At 41.2% G+C, this 21,973-nt stretch overlaps 1 protein-coding gene across 1 annotated transcript in view; it reads left to right on the forward strand.

Moving 5' to 3' along the window:
- LOC126096161 (odorant receptor Or2-like) overlaps window positions 1-21,973 on the forward strand; it is a 128,633-nt gene that overhangs the window by 11,115 nt on the left and 95,545 nt on the right. The window contains exons 2-3 of the mRNA XM_049910586.1: window positions 893-1,721; window positions 20,468-20,567. Coding sequence (XP_049766543.1) covers window positions 893-1,721; window positions 20,468-20,567 — 929 coding nt within the window. The remainder of the gene's footprint in view (window positions 1-892; window positions 1,722-20,467; window positions 20,568-21,973) is intronic.

Genomic DNA, 21,973 nt, shown 5'->3' on the forward strand with positions numbered 1-21,973 from the left:
AAGATGTGCTAGACCGTGACTTGAACTCGGATTGCTAGCCGGAGTGGCCGAGCGGTTCAACGCGCTTCAGTCTGGAACCGCGCGACCACTACGGTCGCAGGTTCGAATCCTGCCTCGGGCATGGATGTGTGTGATGGCCTTAGGTTAGTTGGGTTTAAGTAGTTCTAAGTTCTAGGGGACTGATGACCTCAGCAGTTAAGTCCCATAGTGCTCAGAGCCATTTGAACCATTTTTTTTAACTCGGATTGCTAGCGTTCGCCGTACCATTAGGCAATCCGAGCATGCCTCACGGCTAGACCCAAACTTCCCTATGCCGTCAACCATACACTACACTGTAAAATGTGTCCATATCCTTCCCCATTTAAGCACAGAAAGGGGGCCACAACCTAACCACGAAAAACTCCCCTGTACCGTAACACCACCTCTTCCATACTTCACGTGATGGCGTGTAACCTTGTCCAGGCATTCGCCCAACAGAAACTATTCCATTACATTCGTACATCCATTACGCGTATTTCTGTACAGGGTAGACATCGTAATGGAAAGTCGTTTGTCAGGTGTCGGTGGATAAATGCGATATTGCAATGCATGCACATGTGAACAACATTGCATTGTACTTGTGACCAACACAGGCACTACAGTATCGGATTTATTACTCAGGTGACATACAGTGACTACTACACGTTCGAGGTCATTGAACTCTCCTGATCAACCCATTCTGTTGTTACTGCTTCTCTACTCTCTCCTCACCTCTTTTTATCCTGGAGGATCCGCCTCTCGTGACATAAAGTGGTCAATTCTACATTACGTAGGGGTGTCTGGATACTTTTGATCAGATAGAGTACATTTTTTTTAAAAATATGAGTGAAGTGTACAGCCTTTTATTTTTCAGACTGGGACAACGTCTTACGTCGCAATGTGAAGGTTCTGCGATTCGGTGGGGTATGGCGGCCAGCTTCCAAAAACGGCTGGCGGCCCTGCGCGTTCCCACTGTACTTCGCCTCAGTGTGTGGCAGCCTGCTCAACATCATAACGCTGGACATCGTCAGGAGCTGGCTGCTGTGGGGGGACATGACCGAGGTCACCTTCGCCCTCGTGTCCGCCATGACCAACGTCAACGGCGTCTTCAAGATGGTCCACTGCTTCAGACACTGCGAGACGTACAGCCGGCTGGTGAGCGAGCTGAACGGCCTCGTAGCGCTCCAGCGGCCATACTGCGAGGGGAACGGCGACCTCATGGCGGCCTTTCGCAAGGCGTGCCGGAGGGCTGCGCGGCTCACGATTGGCTGCCTGACGTACATGAACGTCCTGGGGCAGATGTGGTGCGTAGTGCCACTGGTGTCGCACGTGCCGCCAGACAGCAGGGAGAGCCCGCTGCCCCTGGTCAGCCTGCCCGGCCTGCACAGGGAGAATCGCGGCTGGTACTTGTTCGCCTACCTGATGGAGTGCCACGCCGTCTTCTATTGGAACTTCGCCAGCCTCGGCATGGACATGTTTTTCGCCTCGATCATGATCCAGGTAACGGGCCAGCTCAACATCCTCAACATTCGGCTGACACAGCTGAGACAGGAAGGATCAACAGAAGACCGGGCTTCACTATCCAGGTCCACTGGATTCAACATCAGCAGAAACGACCGACATCAGGAGCGGAGCGCCAATGATTTTACCAGAATGTACAGCGAATTGTGCGAGTGTGTGAAACATCATCAAGCAATACTAAAGTAAGTTCACTGAGTCAGTTACACGTTATGTGTAAGTTTCCCTCAGCACAAAGCTTAACTCTTATGTAATATGTATCAAGAAGTTGGCCCACACTACAGTAGCCTCAACACGCCTTCTGATTCGAAGTTTTTTTTCCATCCAGCAGAAAATGAATTCCACTTACAGAATAACCGTGGAAGTGTTAGAAAACAAACACATTATTTGGAGATCTTTCATAGGCTCAGAAAAGTTAATTATCAGTACATATTACACAAATGTAGTCTATAGGATTACTCTTTGGAACGTTAACAGAAATTTTATTTACTCTTTCTGTAGCTCTTTGTGTGAGCCAGAGCCTCACTGTAATTTTTTGTCATTCACAAAAAAACCAGTGTAACTAGTTTTAGTCGTCACGGCGCATTCTGCTAGCGTTACACATCGATAATCATCGAAACATCGAGACAACAGATCTTTGATATACACTATCTGAAAAAAAGAACAAAGCACCCAGAAGACAATGTAACTTTGTGCACACGCACACCGTCGGTCAGTATGCAAATGATTAGAATTATAGTTCACGGTGACGGGTAAAACAGCCTCCAGAGTGTTTAGTGTTAGCCGTGTTTAGTGTTGGTACAAAGCTCGGCCCGGTACATAAGGAGCGAGGACAGCACCAGATGTTCAGTGATCACTGTGAAGGACACTGAAATCAAGCGTACTCGTGTGAGACAGCGTTTTTGGCTCCTGCCAGAGTCTCATTGAGGGACTACATTTAGCTGGCTGGTCGAATCGCGCAATATACGGATTTGTGCGGTATTTATATGTGACAGTGGCCCGATGTTAGAATTCATGGGAATGTGAAGGCAAACATACTCGTCATGAGTGTTTCAGTCGACCGCGTCTGACCACGACTGGGGGAGATCGCCGTGTTGGGCACCAGGCACATCGTAACCCCTTCACATATGCGCCTGCCATCCGAGAACACGTAATGGACTCCCTCAATATTCTGCATCATCTCGCACCATTGGTCGGAGACTAGTAGCCGCTGGACTAGGGATTACCGTGTCACGCGTAGACTATGCCGTTGCCAGTACAACACAAACGGCAGCATTTGGGGTGGTGCCATGACTGGGAAGCATGGGCTGCTGATTAATGAAGTCCCATTGGATTCAGTGATGAATTGCGATTCTGCACCGCCCCAGATAGCTGTCGTCGATGAATATGGCGGCGACCTAGGAAGAGGTCGTATTCTTCTGGGGGGAGCATAACGGTGTTATTCCTGGAACCATGGTGTATGGAGCTGGGTGTCGGTTGTCACTTTAGGGCATAGCTGGCAGTAATAATGGAACTCTGACGACACATCGGTATGTGTCGTCATGCGTTACCGTTCATGTGACAATATCGTGGTGTCATTTTTAAGAGGACAATGCTCGATCAGACACACCAGGTATTTATATGATCTGTCTGGTGGCGTTGAGATATTGCCATGCTCAACGACATCCTCAGATCTGTTCCCGATAGAACACGTATGGGACCAGCTCGATCCCAGTGACAGCACCCAGGATTCCAATGACCAGTTACAATAGTTGAGGACCAGCTTGCCTTAGGAAAAGATATAACGGCTTTAATACACTCTTTCCAACCGGATCGGTGCATCCATCCTGGCTGGAGGGGATGCAACGTCATTCTTTTAAAGTGGGCTCATACCGCCAAGTTTTTTGTAAATTTGACTCAATTTTGCAATTACTGGTATAACATCACAGCCCATTTCAACTTTGAAGTTCATTCCCTTTCGTTCTCCCTTATTATGTGCTAAACGTTCTTAGTCAGGCACTGGATTTCAAAGGGACCCGGGCTGACAATTCTCAGCCGCTTTGTAACCGTTGCCACAAGTCTGTTGCGATTGATAGAGATCACTCTGAAGAAGAATAAAAGTGATGTGTTTCTGTCATCAGTTTTATATTACTCATTGGACTTTTTACAGCTCTTTGTAATAAAATCGTATTTCCAATGTGCCTTGTTTATGCCATAACGACACTAATTACATAAGCAGTGGCGGATTTAAAACTTTTGCGCCCTAGGCACACCATATTATATGCGCCTGCACCAAAAAACATCTTTTAAGTAATAACTATTGCCCGATCACTTCACAATTGCCGTTTTAGGTGGGAGCGCAGTGAGCTGTTTCGTTGCTCTGAAGGACGCATCAGCGGTCTAGTCGCGCTCAATCAAAATGTAATATGGTTCCTGAACCGTACTTGGTGTACGGCAGCGGATAAAACAAACTTAAAACCGCATTGTGTTAACACATTCTTCTGTTGAAAGACAGCAGAAACGAACATAAGGGAAATAACTTTCCTTTTATGACCTAAAAATTCAGCAGAGCGTGTAGGAAACAACAGATTTTTGTTATACATTTACTTTTAATACGTTCTCTTACACGAAACCGTTGAAAATGAAAATAAAAAGTTGTGTTACGATCTAAAAATTGAAGCGAACGTGTCATACATTAGAAATTAATATGTACCCTCACAGAGATGCGTTCAAAATTAAAATTAAATTAAGATCTAATAACTGGAATGTGTAGCAGATAAAAAAACACGTTCGTTATTAATACGTGAATCTATAGCAAAGCGTAAGAAATGAAATAGAGATTTTCCCCTTCTAGTCAGAAAAACTTCTTCAGAGTTCGCTTCTTTGTCAACATGAAGTTTGTGTTTTCGTGATCTTTTATTGGTACATTCGTAGTCTGTCTCAGTCACAATCTCCATGTATTCAGGGGTGATTCTAGAAGTCGGTGGGGGGGGGGGGGGGGAGGGCTTGGGGGAATGGAATATCGCTTAACAAAAGGAGAGTTGGGGTCCTCCACCGACAAATCGGTAAAATTGAGTGTTGCTTAAAGTAGTTTTTGGTAACTGTTTTGGAGTTCAGGTTAAAAACGTGTCCACAGAATGTGTGTGCCCGGGAAAATTATACGATTTGACCCAGAGTCCGGCGCTTTCGAAGTTTTTGTCTGCAGTCAGCAATTTAAATGTTGGTAGGTAAACCCAGCATATTTATCTTCCTTGAATATTGTAAGAGGTATTCGTACATTAATATACATCAAATGTATATTAATAGATAATAAGACCCGTTTAAGATAAATAACCTTTATTGGTTTAGATAGTAAGCTATTTTCCGCTCTTATTCTTTTGTTAAAATGTGTTTGAAATACATTTCATTATATATTGCTGCATAATTATACAAAAACGATTGAATCTGTTGAAGTAATATATTCGCTGATTTCTGAAGTCATTTTATCCAGTGTAATATGATAATCCACCGCCCCTGCATGGATTTATTTTCATAATACTCGAACATGCCACGAATAGATGCAATAAATCCTACAAGTGATTCATATAATTCATGCACTATTTTAGTTCCAATATGTACACTTTGCAATTTCAGATTTACGCTATTTAATCTCTTGAGCATGTCCTTCCAAATTGTCATCACGAATACTGTTTTTAGTGTGCTGAGTTGATACAATAAAGCTGAAGCTTCATTTCGCACAGGTCGCTTTCAAACGTATTATTGGCAATATGTGTGAGGGTACTGATAAACGCCCTCCGAGTTTTCATATAGACTTACACACGCTTCCTCTCTTGCTGACCAACGTGTTTTTGATAAACTTTTTGCCGTTTTGCTTCCTGGTTTCATGAAAGATGGAAGTTTATCCCAGCGCTGTGTAGAAGCAGAGAAAAAAATTATAAAGGTTTTGCACTACATTGAAAAACGAACAGGCATCGCGACAACAGCTTGCAGCAGTAGTGCTGACTAAATTCAAAGACTGTGCTGCACAAGGCACATAATGCACTTTCGGATTTCGTACTTAAATGCGTGCCTGCAAACCAATGTAGTTTCCTGATATATTGCTTGCGTTGTCTTATGACTGGCGTCTACAGTCAGTGATATCAATGGAATTTGTAGACAGGACTTTTCGTACGGCCTCAGCTAAGTTTTCGGACTTGTGTCCCGGGTTTGTTAAAAACAGAAGGGAACGTTCAACAGGTTCACCATTCTCGTTCACATAACTTAATATGAAAGATAATTGATCAATATGTGAAATGTCCTCAGTAGAATCTACTATTATGGAGTAGTATATGGCCTGTTTTATTTCACTTATGATAATTCTTTTTATTCGTTCAGAAAGAAGCTCATTATTTCAGCACATATTTCCATATCGCTCAGTGTGCTCTGCGAGAAAAGGATCAAACTCGGCTATAAGTTCAAGAGACATCACAAATTGACCAAATGCGTAATGAATGGAATCTTTCAACGTGTCCACGTAGGGGAAGTTCACAACTTATTAGCTTCTTCACTACTGCAAACACTCTTTTCAAGACGGTGCACCAGTACATTTTTTCTGTCTCAACACATGACTCGAAATGGTTATCTATTGTTCCAAGTGACTTTTTTCTTAAGAGTGATAACTCAGAATTTTTGTGTTCAAGTGAATTCTCATGATGAGATAAAATATTAGAAATATTTTTCCAATTTGCAATAACATTAGTAGTAATCGCGTCCTTACCTCCGAACAATTTACATGGTGCACAAAAAAAAGCAGGAGTATACTAGAAAATCACGCAAAGTTGATTCACCATTTAAAAGTTTACAGTAAAATACATTTTTGTTCAAATATCTGGTTTTATCGCCTACCGATCTTCTTCAAGTAGAAAAATCAGCGTTACAATTTTGATTAATGCCACTTTGTAAGAGAATGTCGATTGTTGATTCATTGACACACGATTTCTTTTTGTAATGTCTGACTCGACACTTAGTTTTTAGTGAAACTCGAAGTCAGGAACAATTTGCTTTTCTTCATTTTAAACTTTTGTTTTGTCTCTATTTACTTCTTTTACTACAGCTGCAGTGCCAGAAATATCATCCGTACTACTTTAACTCGAAGTCGAACCAGGAACATTTTTTGCGAAAAATTTATCTACTCCGCCAAGCGTTTTTAGAACGTTCACTTCTCCTTCTCGCCTTTCCTTCGATAATTTCCGGAATGCCGCCTCAGTTAATTTTGCACGTTTGCTTTTTTCACGTTATTGATGTTAAGGCACTTACAAAATTGTCAACCAACAGTTAAAACAAAAGAAAAAAATGTAAAAGGAAAGAAAGAAAGATTGTATCCAGTTCCAATCGTACTACACTGTACATGAGCACATAGCTTTTTACTTTAAACACGGCACACGAGCACAAAGATTTTTCCTTTAAACACGGAGCGATGAACTTACCAACTCAGATTACTCGACGTAACTGTGCTATGAAAGAACGATAATCCAGAATAATTTAATTTCATTGTCGCCTGTTTCTCTGTTGTCAGTGAACATTAGAAGCGCACTTGCCGGCTGAAATTCGTCTCGTAAAGAAAACGGGACAATCCCTTTTTGGCTTCTGTTTCCCGCGTCGCCGGAATTTTTGCTGGGACGCAAATATGTTCTGAATATTCTTGACGCTGTCTTTCTAATTTAAAAAGAAAAGAACTTTTGCAATTTTTTGCAGTGAGGCGTGCTGGATCGACTCTTACCCCACTTATTCTTATAGCATTTTAGCGGTTGCTGTAGGCAGAGAAGACAGACTACAAAGCTTAAGTAGTCTTGTTGGCAGCTGATGTGGTGTGTTGTCATGTGGGTGAACACTGCTCTTATGTCTACACACAAATGCAACTTTTGTCCAACATGAAATAAAAGTAACCTTTCCTCGAAGAAAAAAAAAAGCCCTGTTAAGAAGTTTAATATTAAATTTGTAATGCCACGTACTATTCGATTGCACAGAGTAGGAACTTTGGTATCATTCAGGATGCAGCGCAATAAATGAGACAAACGACAGTTGGTTTCTTCTTCTTTTTTCGCCAAAAAAAAGTAAATAAGTAAAAAAATAAATAAAATTTTTAAACTGTTTTGAAGTGTATTTCACACATTAGATATTCTGCTTATGTTCTTTTCGTATAAACATGTGTTCAAAAATGTAAAACATTCCCAGTATCAACATGTTTTGTTAAACGGATGTCATTAAATTAAAGTTCAGATATTGAAGACCACAGAGCTTTCACATTAATTACAGTAATGGAGAGCTGACTTGATACTTCTCCGTAATTTCTACAAGAAATTTAAGTAGAATGGGGTTTTACATACTGAGGCCCACACATGTTCCAGTATTTAAGAAACTGCTGATTAGTTTATCACAGCTTTTCAGGGGTCCCGCTATTTTCACGGGGAAAATATGGTGGGGTTAAATAGAAGCCGACATCATTCTCGCAATAATAACGTTTCAAACATTGTATTGTAGATTGCACTCCTGACAGCTTATTTCAAAATATTTTGAACGTTCATGAAGATGATACCAGACAGAAACCCAATGTTAAATATCCATTCAGTCACCAAGTAAACTATGTATATTTCGAAGCTTGTATTGTCGAATTTAGTTCTTAAGGCTTCTTTAAACTAGCAGGTTGTTTAACAATATTAAAATTTGTTGTTGTTTGTAAGCGTAGTTATTTTAAAAGGTAAAAGGTTAAAATGAGTACAGAGCAAAACATGCCGCCTCCTTAATGTGCCGCCCCTAGGCCTGTGCCTAGTGGGCCTATATGTAACTCCGCCACTGCACATAAGTAGTTTCCATAAATACTCTGCGTCGCCGACTGTAGAAAGTGAAGTTCTTCTTCAACAGCTGTGACAGAATTGAAAATATCTAGGAATTAAAAGCAACAACAGTTACGTAGTACTTGATGATGGTTATTCTTCAGTTGTTTTCAGTACATTTAAGATAATTGTGAAGTATATTATAATACCTTAATAACAGCCGAACAATAAAACTGGGAAAGGTATTCTTGCCAGAGTGACGGATTTTGTGATGCTTATGTATGGGTTGCCTTTAATACATAATATAAACAGCCTATCATCTCTGGCAATCGCTGCTAGTGTTCTCTATAGAAATAATTTATAGCAGTTGCAGCTCTATGATAATGTATATCCTGAGATGTTGCACATGCATTAAGATTCATCCTGATATTGGAAGAATGAATCAACAGGAAACTAACCCCCTACCAGCAAGAAATCACGAAATCTCAAAGCTGGACGCAGTGTGGCCAGTATGTAGCAACTCTCTTTTTTTTCTTATATGTATACACATGGTGCATGATCAGCCATGGAGGAAGTCAGACTTGTCAATAGGCATTGTCTACCTTATGTATATTGTATTGTCGAAACATAACCCCTACTGGTTACTACGTTACTTGTTACTTGTAGTGCACTCTCTTCATATCTTCTCACAAGGGGAGGCCACGACGTTTGGAACGCGTAGTACTCCATGAGGATAACAAAATGTGTAAGCAGTAACGCATACTTCTCAAGCGCTACTGAGAAAATCGGAAGATAATTTCGGTCGTCAAATATATATGTCTGTGCTTGGCCATTTTAACCATGAAGCGGCTGCAGCCGAGTGGCGCCGGTACGGTAGTTCAGATGGCGCCGGCACGGTACCTCAGCGTGTTCGGTCAGAGGGTTAGCTGCCCTCTGTAATAAAAAAAAAGCAACTGAGTTAATAGATCAACAACGAACTAAATGGATGTTTGCCGGCACTATACCTCAGCGTGTTCGGTCAGTGAGCTCGTTGGCCTCTGCAATAAAGAAACTGAGTGGAAGGATCAACAAACGAACTTTAACGGATGTCATGTGACGTCCGCAACGACCAAACCCAACGATAAAAAAAAAGTATGTTCGGTCAGAGCGTTAGCTACCCTTTATAATAAATAAAACTAAACGAACGGATCATCGAACAAACTAAACGAGTGTCTTCGGACGTCCGCCCTGAACAAATTCAACGAACATTATAGAACAAAATATTAAAAAAAAAAGTGTTTGGTGTTCAAGCCGCTAGATCGAGTTCTGTTCGTCGTTTACTAGTCTATAGTTATGAATATTACATTATTTGTGATGGTAAAAATTAGTAGACTGCCAAATAACATTGTAAATTAAATAAAAGTTCATCCGATTACACGTATTTTCCCCATTATATCAATTGTAATATAAATAATAAAGAAAATGACTGTGTTGAAAATACAAAAAACCCTGACAAACGGAACTCGATCCAGCGGCTTGAACGCCAAACACATCCAAAAAAAAAAAACCTTTTGTTGTATATTGTTCGTTGAATTTGTTCAGGACGCACGGCAGATGACACCCGTTCAGTTTGTTCGGTGACCCGTTTTTTTATTATAAAGGGTAGATAACGTTGTGACCGAACACGCTGAGCCGGCCGGAGTGGCCGTGCGGTTCTAGGCGCTACAGTCTGGAGCCGAGTGACCGCTACGGTCGCAGGTTCGAATCCTGCCTCGGGCATGGATGTGTGTGATGTCCTTAGGTTAGTTAGGTTTAAGTAGTTCTAAGTTCTAGGCGACTGATGACCTCAGAAGTTAAGTCCCATAGTGCTCAGAGCCATTTGAACACGCTGAGCTACCGCGGCGGCACCATTCGGTTGCAGCCGCTTCACGGTTAAAATGGCTACGCACAGATATATATTCGACGACCGAAATTATCTTGCGATTTTCTCAATAATGCTTGAGAAGTACGCGCTACTGCTTACACATTTTGTTGTCCTCATGGAGTACTACGAGTGTACGAAGTTTGTAGTAAATCCGCGTTCCAAATGTTGTGGCCTCCCCTTGTCAGTCACGATAGTCCCTCGTCGTCTGACGCGATGACAACCTATACGAAATTATGTAACAGTCGGAATCTCTTCGTGACTGTGATATAATGGGTGACGGAACAATATGACCATTCGCTGCAAAGTACCAACATCGTTACAGTTCCCTGTTTCTTAGGGAGTGAATAAATGGTTGTCAACAGCAGATATTTTCCGCTCTTTCATTTATGTTTTTGTCCAGTCATCGTGTAAATTTTCATCCTACATGCCGCTGGTATAACGTACGTAATACTTAACTGAACAGCGATAGCGTGGGATCTGATCAGACACGCATTTACCCGTCTTCTTACCTGTAGATTCGTGTAGTCCATAAATTAATGTTCATAGGATCTCACCTACGAATATTAACCCACATAGTGTAACCGCAGGCACGCAGTACCGACAGCATGAATGAATAATGCAATATATTCATTTTCAAAGACGCCCACATTTTACACATTCAAAGAATGCTGGCCACATAAATGTTCTAACTGCACTCGGTTCCAAGTCCTCAAGTAGTTGTTTGTATTATGTCACATTCCTATTGCAGAGAATTCTAAAACATCTAGCGAGCATAGGCTTCGTAACAGAGTAAAACGTTTCTGTGTAGTCACGTAGCAGAGCCTTATGTATATAACATTGTGTGGAACTAAGGTTAAGTTTTCGTTTTCGGGCCCCCATTCTAACAGCCGTGTACCGCAAGTCTCTAGAGGAACGGAAGGTTCCAAATGATTGGAAAAGAGCACAGGTAGTCCCAGTCTTCAAGAAGGGTCGTCGAGCAGATGCGCAAAACTATAGACCTATATCTCTGACGTCGATCTGTTGTAGAAATTTAGAAAATGTTTTTGCTCGAGTATCATGTCGTTTTTGGAAACCCAGAATCTACTCTGTAGGAATCAACATGGATTCCGGAAACAGCGGTCGTGTGAGACCCAACTCGCTTTATTTGTTCATGAGACCCAGAAAATATTAGATACAGGCTCCCAGGTAGATGCTATTTTTCTTGACTTCCGGAAGGCGTTCGATATAGTTCCGCACTGTCACCTGCTAAACAAAGTAAGAGCCTACGGAATATCAGACCAGCTGTGTGGCTGGATTGAAGAGTTTTTAGCAAACAGAACACAGCATGTTGTTCTCAATGGAGAGACGTCTACAGACGTTAAAGTAACCTCTGGCGTGCCACAGGGGAGTGTTATGGGACCATTGCTTTTCACAATATATATAAATGACCTAGTAGATAGTGTCGGAAGTTCCATGCGGCTTTTCGCGGATGATGCTGTAGTATACAGAGAAGTTGCAGCATTAGAAAATTGTAGCGAAATGCAGGAAGATCTGCAGCGGATAGGCACTTGGTGCAGAGAGTGGCAACTGACCCTTAACATAGACAAATGTAATGTATTGCGAATACATAGAAAGAAGGATCCTTTATTGTATGATTATATGATAGCGGAACAAACACTGGTAGCAGTTACTTCTGTAAAATATCTGGGAGTATGCGTGCGGAACGATTTGAAGTGGAATGATCATATAAAATTAATTGTTGGTAAGGCGGGTACCAGGTTGAGGTTCATTGGGAGAGTCCTTAGAAAATGTAGTCCATCAACGAAGGAGGTGGCTTACAAAACACTCGTTCGACCTATACTTGAGTATTGCTCATCAATGTGGGATCCGTACCAGATCGGGTTGACGGACGAGATAGAGAAGATCCAAAGAAGAGCGGCGCGTTTCGTTTCAGGGTTATTTGGTAACCGTGATAGCGTTACGGAGATGTTTAACAAACTCAAATGGCAGACTCTGCAAGAGAGGCTCTCTGCATCGCGGTGTAGCTTGCTCGCCAGGTTTCGAGAGGGTGCGTTTCTGGATGAGGTATCGAATATATTGCTTCCCCCTACTTATACCTCCCGAGGAGATCACGAATGTAAAATTAGAGAGATTAGAGCGCGCACGGAGGCTTTCAGACAGTCGTTCTTCTCGCGAACCATACGCGACTGGAACAGGAAAGGGAGATAATGACAGTGGCACGTAAAGTGCCCTCCGCCACACACCGTTGGGTGGCTTGCGGAGTATAAATGTAGATGTAGATGTAGAATGTCCACATCGCTCCTTCAAGAAACAAAATCCTACAATACACTTAGTCTGTTGGCTGTATGAAGACTATCTATCTCGAAAATTTGAAGATAGAACAATGGTTCACGATACTCTAAGCGTAGGTCAGACACTCGCGAAAATTCGAAGTTCAATCACGCAACGACCCCCTCAAAAACAGAATTCTACTGATTGTCTCACAATGAAAAAGTATAGCACCACGATACACACATCCGGAATAGAACGAACGCTACCAGATTGGAATGACGATCCGTATCTTTCATCTAAACTCATTTCCACTCGTTTCTCAACCGCATTAGAGTCTTTGTTGGTGCCAGAGGTGGAACTATGTGTACTAAATTTTTCACCCCGTGTACCTAAAAATCAACTAAAAATTTATTCATGTGTTCTTTCTTTCACATATTATATTGTATAAGCATAATAAGGAAAATCTGCTATCCATCCTGGTATGCAGTTTTAATGGTCATCAGTGCAGCTGTCTGAAAGATTTTGTGTATGTTAAGGAAGGATAATTGGAGTGTAATATCCCTTTGGCGAAGAGGTTATTAGAGATGGCACACAAGCTCAAACCAGGGAAGGATGGAAACGGAAAACGCCAGTTTCCTTTAAAGGGAACCATCCTAGCAATTGTCCCATGGGATTTAGGGTACCATGGAAAACCGAAATCTGGTTGGCCGGACGGGGATTTGAACCGTCTTCCTCCCGAATGCGAGTCAGTATCTTACTATTGCTTCGCTTCAATCGATAGTTTGCGACGAAGGCACAGTGATACGCATATAGAGTAAAACTGAAAATCGGCTGTGGAACGAGAGTAGCATTTGTCGTGTGTGAAGTCTCTCCACTACTGGCATACTTAACGTCAATACGGCGAGCGGTGCCCTTGGCCTAAGGAAGAGGATGCGCGATGATGCTCGCACAATGTAGATTGTACTGTTCAGGATGATAGGGGGTAACGCCCCCCTATACTGCAGAAACACCTTATGTGGCCAACAGTGCTTCTTGGTGGCGGAATAAGGGTTTTGGGGATCTTACGCATGTTCAACTAACACAAATTATTTACAGACGAATGGAAAAACTGTTAGATACCGCCCTCGGGGAAGATCAGTTTGGATTCCCTAGAAATGTTCGAACACGTGAGGCAATACTGACCCTATGACTCATCTTAGAAGATAGGTTAAGGAAAGGCAAGCCTACGTTTCTAGCATTTGTAGACTTAGAGAAAGCTTTTGACAATGTTGACTGGAATACTCTCTTTCAAATTCTAAAGGTGGCAGGGGTAAAATACAGGGATCGAAAGGCTATTTACAATTTGTACAGAAACCAGATGGCAGTTATAAGAGTCGAGGGGTATCAAAGGGAAGCAGTGGTTGGGAAGGGAGTGAGACAGGGTTGTAGCCTACCCTCGATGTCATTCAATCTGTATACTGAGCAAGCAGTAAAGGAAACCAAAGAAAAATTTGGAATAGGGAGAAATAAAAACTTTGAGGTTCGCCGATGTCATTGTAATTCTGTCAGAGACAACAAAGGACTGGGAAGAGCAGTTGAACGGAATGGACAGTATCTTGAAAGTAGGATATATGATGAACATCAACAAAAGCAAAACGAGGATAATGGAATGTAGTCGAATTAAATCGAGTGATGCTGAGGGAATTAGATTAGGAAATGAGACACTTAAAGTAGTAGATGAGTTTTGCTATTTGGGGAGCAAAGTAACTGATGATCGTCGAAGTAGAGAGGATATAAAATGTAGACTGGCAATGGCAAGGGAAGCGTTTCTGAAGAAGAGAAATTTGTTAACATCGAGTATAGATTTAAGTCTCAGGAAGTCGTTTCTGAAAGCATTTGTATAGAGTGTAGCCATGTATGGAAGTGAAACATGGACACGAAGTAGTTTGGACTAGAAGAGAATAGAAGCTTTCGAAATGTGGCGCTACAGAAAAGTGCTAAAGATTAGATGGGTAGATCACATAACTAATGAGGAAGTATTGAACAGAATTGGGGAGAAGAGAAATTTGTGGCACAACTTGACTAGAAAAAGGGATCGGTTGGTAGTACATGTTCTGAGGCATCAAGAGATCACCTATTTAGTACTGGAGGACAGCGTGGAGGGTAAAAATCGTAGAGGGAGACCAAGAGATAAATGCACTAAGCAGATTCAGAAGGATGTAGGTTGCAGCAGGTACTGGGAGATGAAGAAACTTGCACAGGGCGGAGTAGCATGGAGAGCTGCATCAAACCAGTCTCTGGACTGAAGACCACAACAACATGCATGTTCAGTAGGATTTACTTCTTGGAAGCAAACTGTCCACTCCAGGCTATGCTGGAGGTATTCGTCTACCCGATCAGCTCTGTGTAATCGGTCATTACCATTCATCAGTTGGATGTAGTTTCCATACGCGTCACAAGAGATTCGCACTTAGCCTAGGCGCAAATTGAGATGCGTATAACACATGTGACGTGACACGACACTACAGCGCGACACGCACGTGCCGCACGAGTCGCGCGGGTGCAGCGCATATTGCGACGCGTACACCATACTTCGCACGCGCCGACTGGCGACGCCCTGCGCTGACAGAGCCGAAGCGCGCGCAACCTGTTATTTTCCTCAAACGAATTTACAGGAACTATTCACTGAAAATATTTGATTTTTGCGTTACTTGTAGCGATATATGTCAGCTTCGTGGCGAAGTGCCAATGATCTCGCTAATGACCATTGTTATTGTGATGTACACATTTTAGTCAGACACTACGCAAAACTTAAAAAGTTTGCAACGCAAATTAGGGGCCGCTATGATTTGCGTTTGGTGCGTATCACACCATATGTTGCTGCGTATGAAATTTAGCTAACATGTTGATTTTTTGTTTAGACTTGGGAGGAGGTCTCTATCTGCCTCCGATCTCGAGAAAATGGATCCCATGTAGCGCGCTCACTTCCGATCTATCGCACACGGGAATGAAACACTCACATCTTTCATATCTCCTAAACCGCTCGAGACATCGAAACGAAAGTTTGGCGAATGATAGCACACAAGGAGGAGAGTGTTTTGCCAGTTCTTAAACACACGGAACTTTCTTACCTAAGGCGATATATCAGTACTTATACTTCAATTTTTATTTATTTCACTCCAGTGACTGTAATTTTTTAAGAGTTATCGACAGCTAGCGAAACAAGAGCTTACTAATATGAAAATAAACATGAAATTTCTTCTTTTATGCTCCTGCAAACCGACACTATGAGGTTTTCCGTAAGCCATTGAGCTCTGTGATTGCCAATTACTTGTTTAATGAGGCACTCCGTTTCGGAATTCTGTCTCAATAGCTGCTGTGAGATGAGTTTGGCAAATTACACTGTGACGAAGAAAGTACAATTAAACCAATCACCAAGAGAAATGTGGCCGTTACTCACAAACAGTGATGCTCCTTCTTCGAATGAGAAAAGGTTAATAACTCACACAAAAATAGATTGCCAACTGTTGGAATTTTGGTGGAATCCCCGTAACCCATCGTATTTTTAACACTGAGCAACTGGAATGGAAACTTACCAAAGGATTTTATTCCTTCTCTTGATCTGAGCAGTATTACAATAATGACGAGCGTTCCTTCAGGCGGAATGATAGGCACATGCCAGATACTGGTTACTCACCTACTGACAATGTGTGATCGCGAATAAAATAGTTGTTACTGAGAAAAATAAACAATTGATCTGTCACACAAAACAATGGCCAGTGTATTGTCAGCAGCAGAGGATAATGGGCGCAACGGGAATGCACAAGCTAGTCATGTGTGAGTTGAGTTCGAAAAACATTGTCATGAAAGTAGATCTGCCTTTGTCAGCAGTACATTTCAACAAATTAAATATATCTAATCATAAAACTCTTTTAGGATATTCCTACTTTCGTAATAATACCGACCATTTTCTTCATTTGTGTAGCCTGTTGTATAATTAGTTTATTAATGCTGATAATGTGCATGCAACAAATGAAATGCTTTTTCTCATCATGGCGAACCATTTAAAACATTGTTATTTGTAACTGCTTTTCGATTGTTTCTAGCATGCAGTGGAAATGTGATGTTTACATGCATGTAGTACAGTGTGTCGTATTGTATTATTACATCCATATCCAAGTAATCACAGTGAGACTTGTATACTTCATATCTTGGACGCTTTTACCAGGAGCATAAAGGGATCACACCTGTGGAGATTATCCTTTTCTAAATTTTTGTAACAGATCGTACAGATAACGCCAGCATACTAGGCAGCGAACAGATAACCTTGTTTTACTTTCCTGCCTTGCTTCTTAATCACATGATTTTATAATATTCCTTGCTTTCTTATTCACTACCCTCTGTCCCTTCTTGCGATCTGAAAACATGGCGGAGGCATATGATAACAATTCCAGCGGCCAATGGCTCATCAGTTACCGAAGTATGCATTTCTCTTGACAGAAGAAAAACAAAACAAAACAAAACTATACAGATATAAATAACAGAAAAGTATAATGTACTAAGGAAAAAAGCTAGAGCGTTTAAATGGCGAAAAACGAAACACTATCCAAAGGCAATAATATTTAGTACACAGTAAGGCAAAATTTATCGTATGGGCGATATTACCACGGCTCATATGCGTCGTCCCGATGTGAGCATATGGCCGGGCTGCTTTTCCGCTCCCCGCCTCAAATTTCCCACGAGAAACTGTGCCACAACCAGAACGCCGCGCGACCTGGCGCAGGCGAGTGTCGCGTCCCAATCGCGTCGCGTCGCAATTTGCGCGGTCCCACTTGAACCTGTGGAGTTACAAAAATGCGCGCTGCGCTGCGTCGCGCCACACGCGCTATACGCGTCTCAATTTGCGCCTAGTCTAACCGTTACAGTGTGTCATCCCTATAGACTGCAGCCGTCAAAGTACCCTAGAAAATACATTCAGTGGCATGTGCTCCCCTACTATGAGGACGCATGTGATAAATACGAGTAATTACCTCATGTAAATATCCACTGGACGACTCTAGCAGACTGTAATACCTTTGACTGCTAACCTGTAATAGTCTCGTTGTTGTTGATATAGTCTTCAGTAAGTAAACTTATTTATTGCAACTTTCCGTGACACTGGATAACTATTAAAATCTGAATCTATTTACTGCAGTCCAACGTTGGTCCACCGCTACAATTTTTACTGCGTCCGCACCGCCCCCCCCCCCCCTCCCCACACCTCTCCACCAGTGCCACACACACTTCCTGCATCACCTTGACAATCTCTTGATATCTGTCATTACAACCTATTCCTTCTTTTACTCAAGTAGTGTCATTTCTTTCCGCCGAAATTCGATACTGTACTTCTTCGTTGATAATTCTGTCTACCCATCTAATCTTCAGCATCTTTCTGTAGCACTACAGTTCAGAAGCTTCTGGTTTCGCTCTGTCAGGTTTATCGTCCACGCTTAACTTCTGTACACGGCTTCACTCCAGATGAAAACCTACAGAAAAGAATTCCTAACACTCAAAAAGATCTCATAATTGTAAGCAAGACTTCTACTATATACAATGAAGAAATTATTTTAGTAACTGAAGACTTCTCCATACATCTTTTCCGTACGGAGTCCATCATAATACATTACTTAGAGCCATGTAAATGTCACAGAATGAATATATGATCGCCACGAAAGCTCTGCAAGGTCCTGGGAAACCATCAAATAAGAGGACTGTCTCACACTGTCAAACACGTACTAGTCCCACATACTCACTTTCTGTAGCTCATAGTCGTATCATATAAGAGACACTACGTAAATTTACAAAATATTATAATGTGTAGTAATTGGTACCTATGCTCTAGTATCCAATGTTTCCACCTTAACTACTTCTCAGTGTTTGATAGTATTTCTGTTGTGACCACCTATGCAAAGGGAATGTGAACGCTTCAGGTATCGACTCGTTTTTATAGGCTTTTATTACCACCAAATGCGACTGAGTAGGTTCATTACATTACTCAGAGGACCAGTTCAACGGCCCCTGGACAGGCATTCCACGCGTACTGTCCTTCAATTCGTCGCTTCACAGATTGTCACAATGCATTCGCAAGAACAAAAAAGCAAGTTCGTAACGCTCTGTTGTTTGTACACACTAAAATCAACCGTGGGTTCGCCATCGTAGTGTTTTAACCATTTACTACTTAATCTGTACATACATAATTTTTCAAATACATACCCGTAGGTTCACATTTCTAGTGAGTTTGCAGTTATACCTGTTCTAAACAGTTATTAACTAATCAGTTCACCAGACATTGTTATACAAACGATTACATTGATTGTGAGTTCAAAATTGTGTTTGAGAAAATTATCAGCAAGTATTTAAGGATAGCTATCTCATAAGACTTTTTGTATTGTTATTTGCTATTACTTGGGCATTATATTAATGACTTTTTGCCAATGTCTTTCTCTACTACTGCAACCAATGAAAACAGTGTGGTAAAGTTTAGCATTCCCCGGAAAGATACTTGGTAATTCCCCCATTTGGATTACAGACTGTGGGAGAAAACCGAGGACGACAAAAAAACCAGCCCGGAGTATTCAGACTGTTCCCATCTGAGCATTCGCACAATAATTATCAGTTCAGTTACAAACTGGGATAATAAAGTTGTTAACGATGTTTTCAAATTAGCACTATGGAGTTGTCTATTAAAGGAAGTCGCTGTAACTACTTTCATTACAATAGCCATTGAAAAAGATAATGGGTAAACTGTACGTTTCTAACAAAATATGTTAGGGAAATGTTGTTTTGCTATCTTGCAGCGCAATACAGAAAGAATTTCATCTTCGGGTATCTGCGTCGGCAATGTTGACCCTACGTACAGGAAAAGAACTGTAACAGATTTATTTAGGATTACATACAACACAAAATCGAAAATACGAGTATATAACATGTTTCTTGTAATTTTTGCATTGTGAAATGTTCCTTTCCTTGCCATCTTCCGTCTACAGTACGAGAAATTACAACCAAACGCGACGTATGTATTAACCATTTTGTCAGAACTCTGAAGGTAAAGTAGTTATATCAGTTTTTCACCATTTCTTACGAGTGTTTTATCAGTAAATAAATAGCTGTTTACATGTAGTTTGCTCTCGCCGCCACATTGCTGCATTAAAGTGCTGGCTTCAATTACGTCAGTGATACTGTATAGGGTATTGCCAGTCTAGTAATGTATGTCTGTGGCTGTCCTACACGTTATTAATCTCTGAAAAAAAAGTACAGTTAAATTTTCGCACCTGTAGGGATGCTACCGCTACTGAAATAATTAGTTTGGTTGGAAATAACAGCATATATTTACCAGAAATATATTACAAGATGCATACGTACCCGCCCATGTCTTTCTCATATGAAAATTCAAACCAAAGTAAAATAAATCTGAAAATCCATTTCTATTGTTTCATTGTTACATTATCCTTGAATATCGATACTGCTTTTCCTGTAAATCACCGTGACATAATTAATATTTCTACATACTCTTTTGTACTCAGAATAACAGTTCATTTAAACATTTCATGTCAACCATAGATCAATGTTTCTCGCTCCCTGGGGAATAACGCGGTGTTCGACCCATATTATCTGTAACTCACAAGAAAACTTTCATTGTATACCTTTCCTGTAATATCGTGGAGATTCTGTCTACCCACGAAGCATCACAGGACCACAACGCCTCCTTTAGTCCTTTCTGTTTATGAAGAAGTTCTTTAGTCCAGTCATAGATTACAGAATTCAGTAAATGACGATCGATGATTACTGTTTTCAAATATCGTCCACAGTTATATTTCATGTGAAATTGGTCATCATTTATTGTAAACTGCAAACTAAGACAAAACGAAAGTCTTTCACAATTTGTGGAACGTTGGAATTCTCTACTGCGATGATACCAGACTTTTATCTTTCTGTTTCTGATTTACAGGTACTTGGAGTTCTTGGAGAGAGTCATGAGCCCTGTGGTGTTGACACAGTTCCTGTGCAGCGTGGTAGCAGTATGTGTCACGCTGTACCAGATAACATTTGTGAGTACAAAGTTACGTGTGAGATACTGAGATGTCTTAGCAAAACAGCGGTCATCTCAGCAGCGACAGTAACATATCAAAGAAACTAAGACGGAATGTTAACAATCATAACTGTGAAATAAACTTTTTTTGTAATAATTTATGATATTTCTGAATACATACTGTTGCGGTTCGTAATTTTAAGAGAATGACACACTTTGGAAAATAACATAGAAAAGTAGGATTCAATGTCATGTTGACACTTAGTTAATGAAAATTAATGAATTTTACCGCAGCGTTATTACAGTTACATTACAATTTACGCTCCATACCAGGGGTGGCCAAGATTTCGGCTCGCGGGCCGTACCCTGGGCACGAGTGGCATAATGCTCAGCTTCGCAGCACGTTTCCCCCATCGCTACGCCACGCTGAGCAAAGAGGAGGGGGAAACTGCGAACGTGCCGCATTCAAATGGCAGTGCTGTCGTACTGCATACGCCTTGGTTTTATATTACACATTTCTCAACAACGTAGATCACAGGCAAAACAAAATTTCAATATTAATTTAATTATTTTGGCACGCTACAGACATAATTTTTGTCGGCATACGAACAGACGCAGACAATTTCCCAGATTTTCGCACTCAAGTTGCCACGTAATCGTCACTTATTTAGTTTCCTAATTGAAAGGAAGACCCTCCACGCAAATATGTCCATCGAAATACTGTAGCACTTTTGCAACAACATGGAGACGTGGAAAGTCTACCAGAGGAAAACGATGTAAACGTCCTGGAAAATTTTAACGTGAAACGATTTATCATTAAAACGGGAATTTCTTTTCAGGTCATTCAGTTATATATGCACATACACAAAGGCGCTTTCAACTGAAATGGCAAACGGTCTTCAAAGCAGCTCGAAAACAGATGTAAGATTGACAATATTCTCAAAACGTTTAGGAAACTACCTTTGTAATTCTTTAAAGGTCATAACGAATTCAAACCTCGCGTTTTCTTTAACGGGAGTGAGCTTAGGGAACTAGACTGTGTCTGTGAAACTGTGTCCCTTCTATTACGCGATTCCTTTTTAAAAGCATCAGAAACAAATCAGAAAGTTGTTCCCCATCTTGCAATATCTTACTCTTCATATCACCAATGTCTTCACGTGCAGTATGCCTGCAAATTTAGCACAAAGTGTTTCTTGACGTATTGTACAATGAATCCCGTCTGTAGATCGTTGTAATTCTTTGCTCATTTACTGTCAATTAAATCTTTAAATTCTTTCTGTATGGTACTGCAGTATTGTTTCGTAGCAAATTTGCAGCCCTCCCTCACGCGAGAATCCTAATCCCTTTCGTCTGTCATTCCTATTCATTTTTGAAGGATTGTGACGATAAATCGGTAGACTGCCTCTTTTTGTGCGAATATCCACT

Source organism: Schistocerca cancellata, chromosome 1, assembly GCF_023864275.1.
Source record: "Schistocerca cancellata isolate TAMUIC-IGC-003103 chromosome 1, iqSchCanc2.1, whole genome shotgun sequence".
In the NCBI taxonomy this organism is placed as follows: Eukaryota; Metazoa; Arthropoda; class Insecta; order Orthoptera; family Acrididae; genus Schistocerca; species Schistocerca cancellata.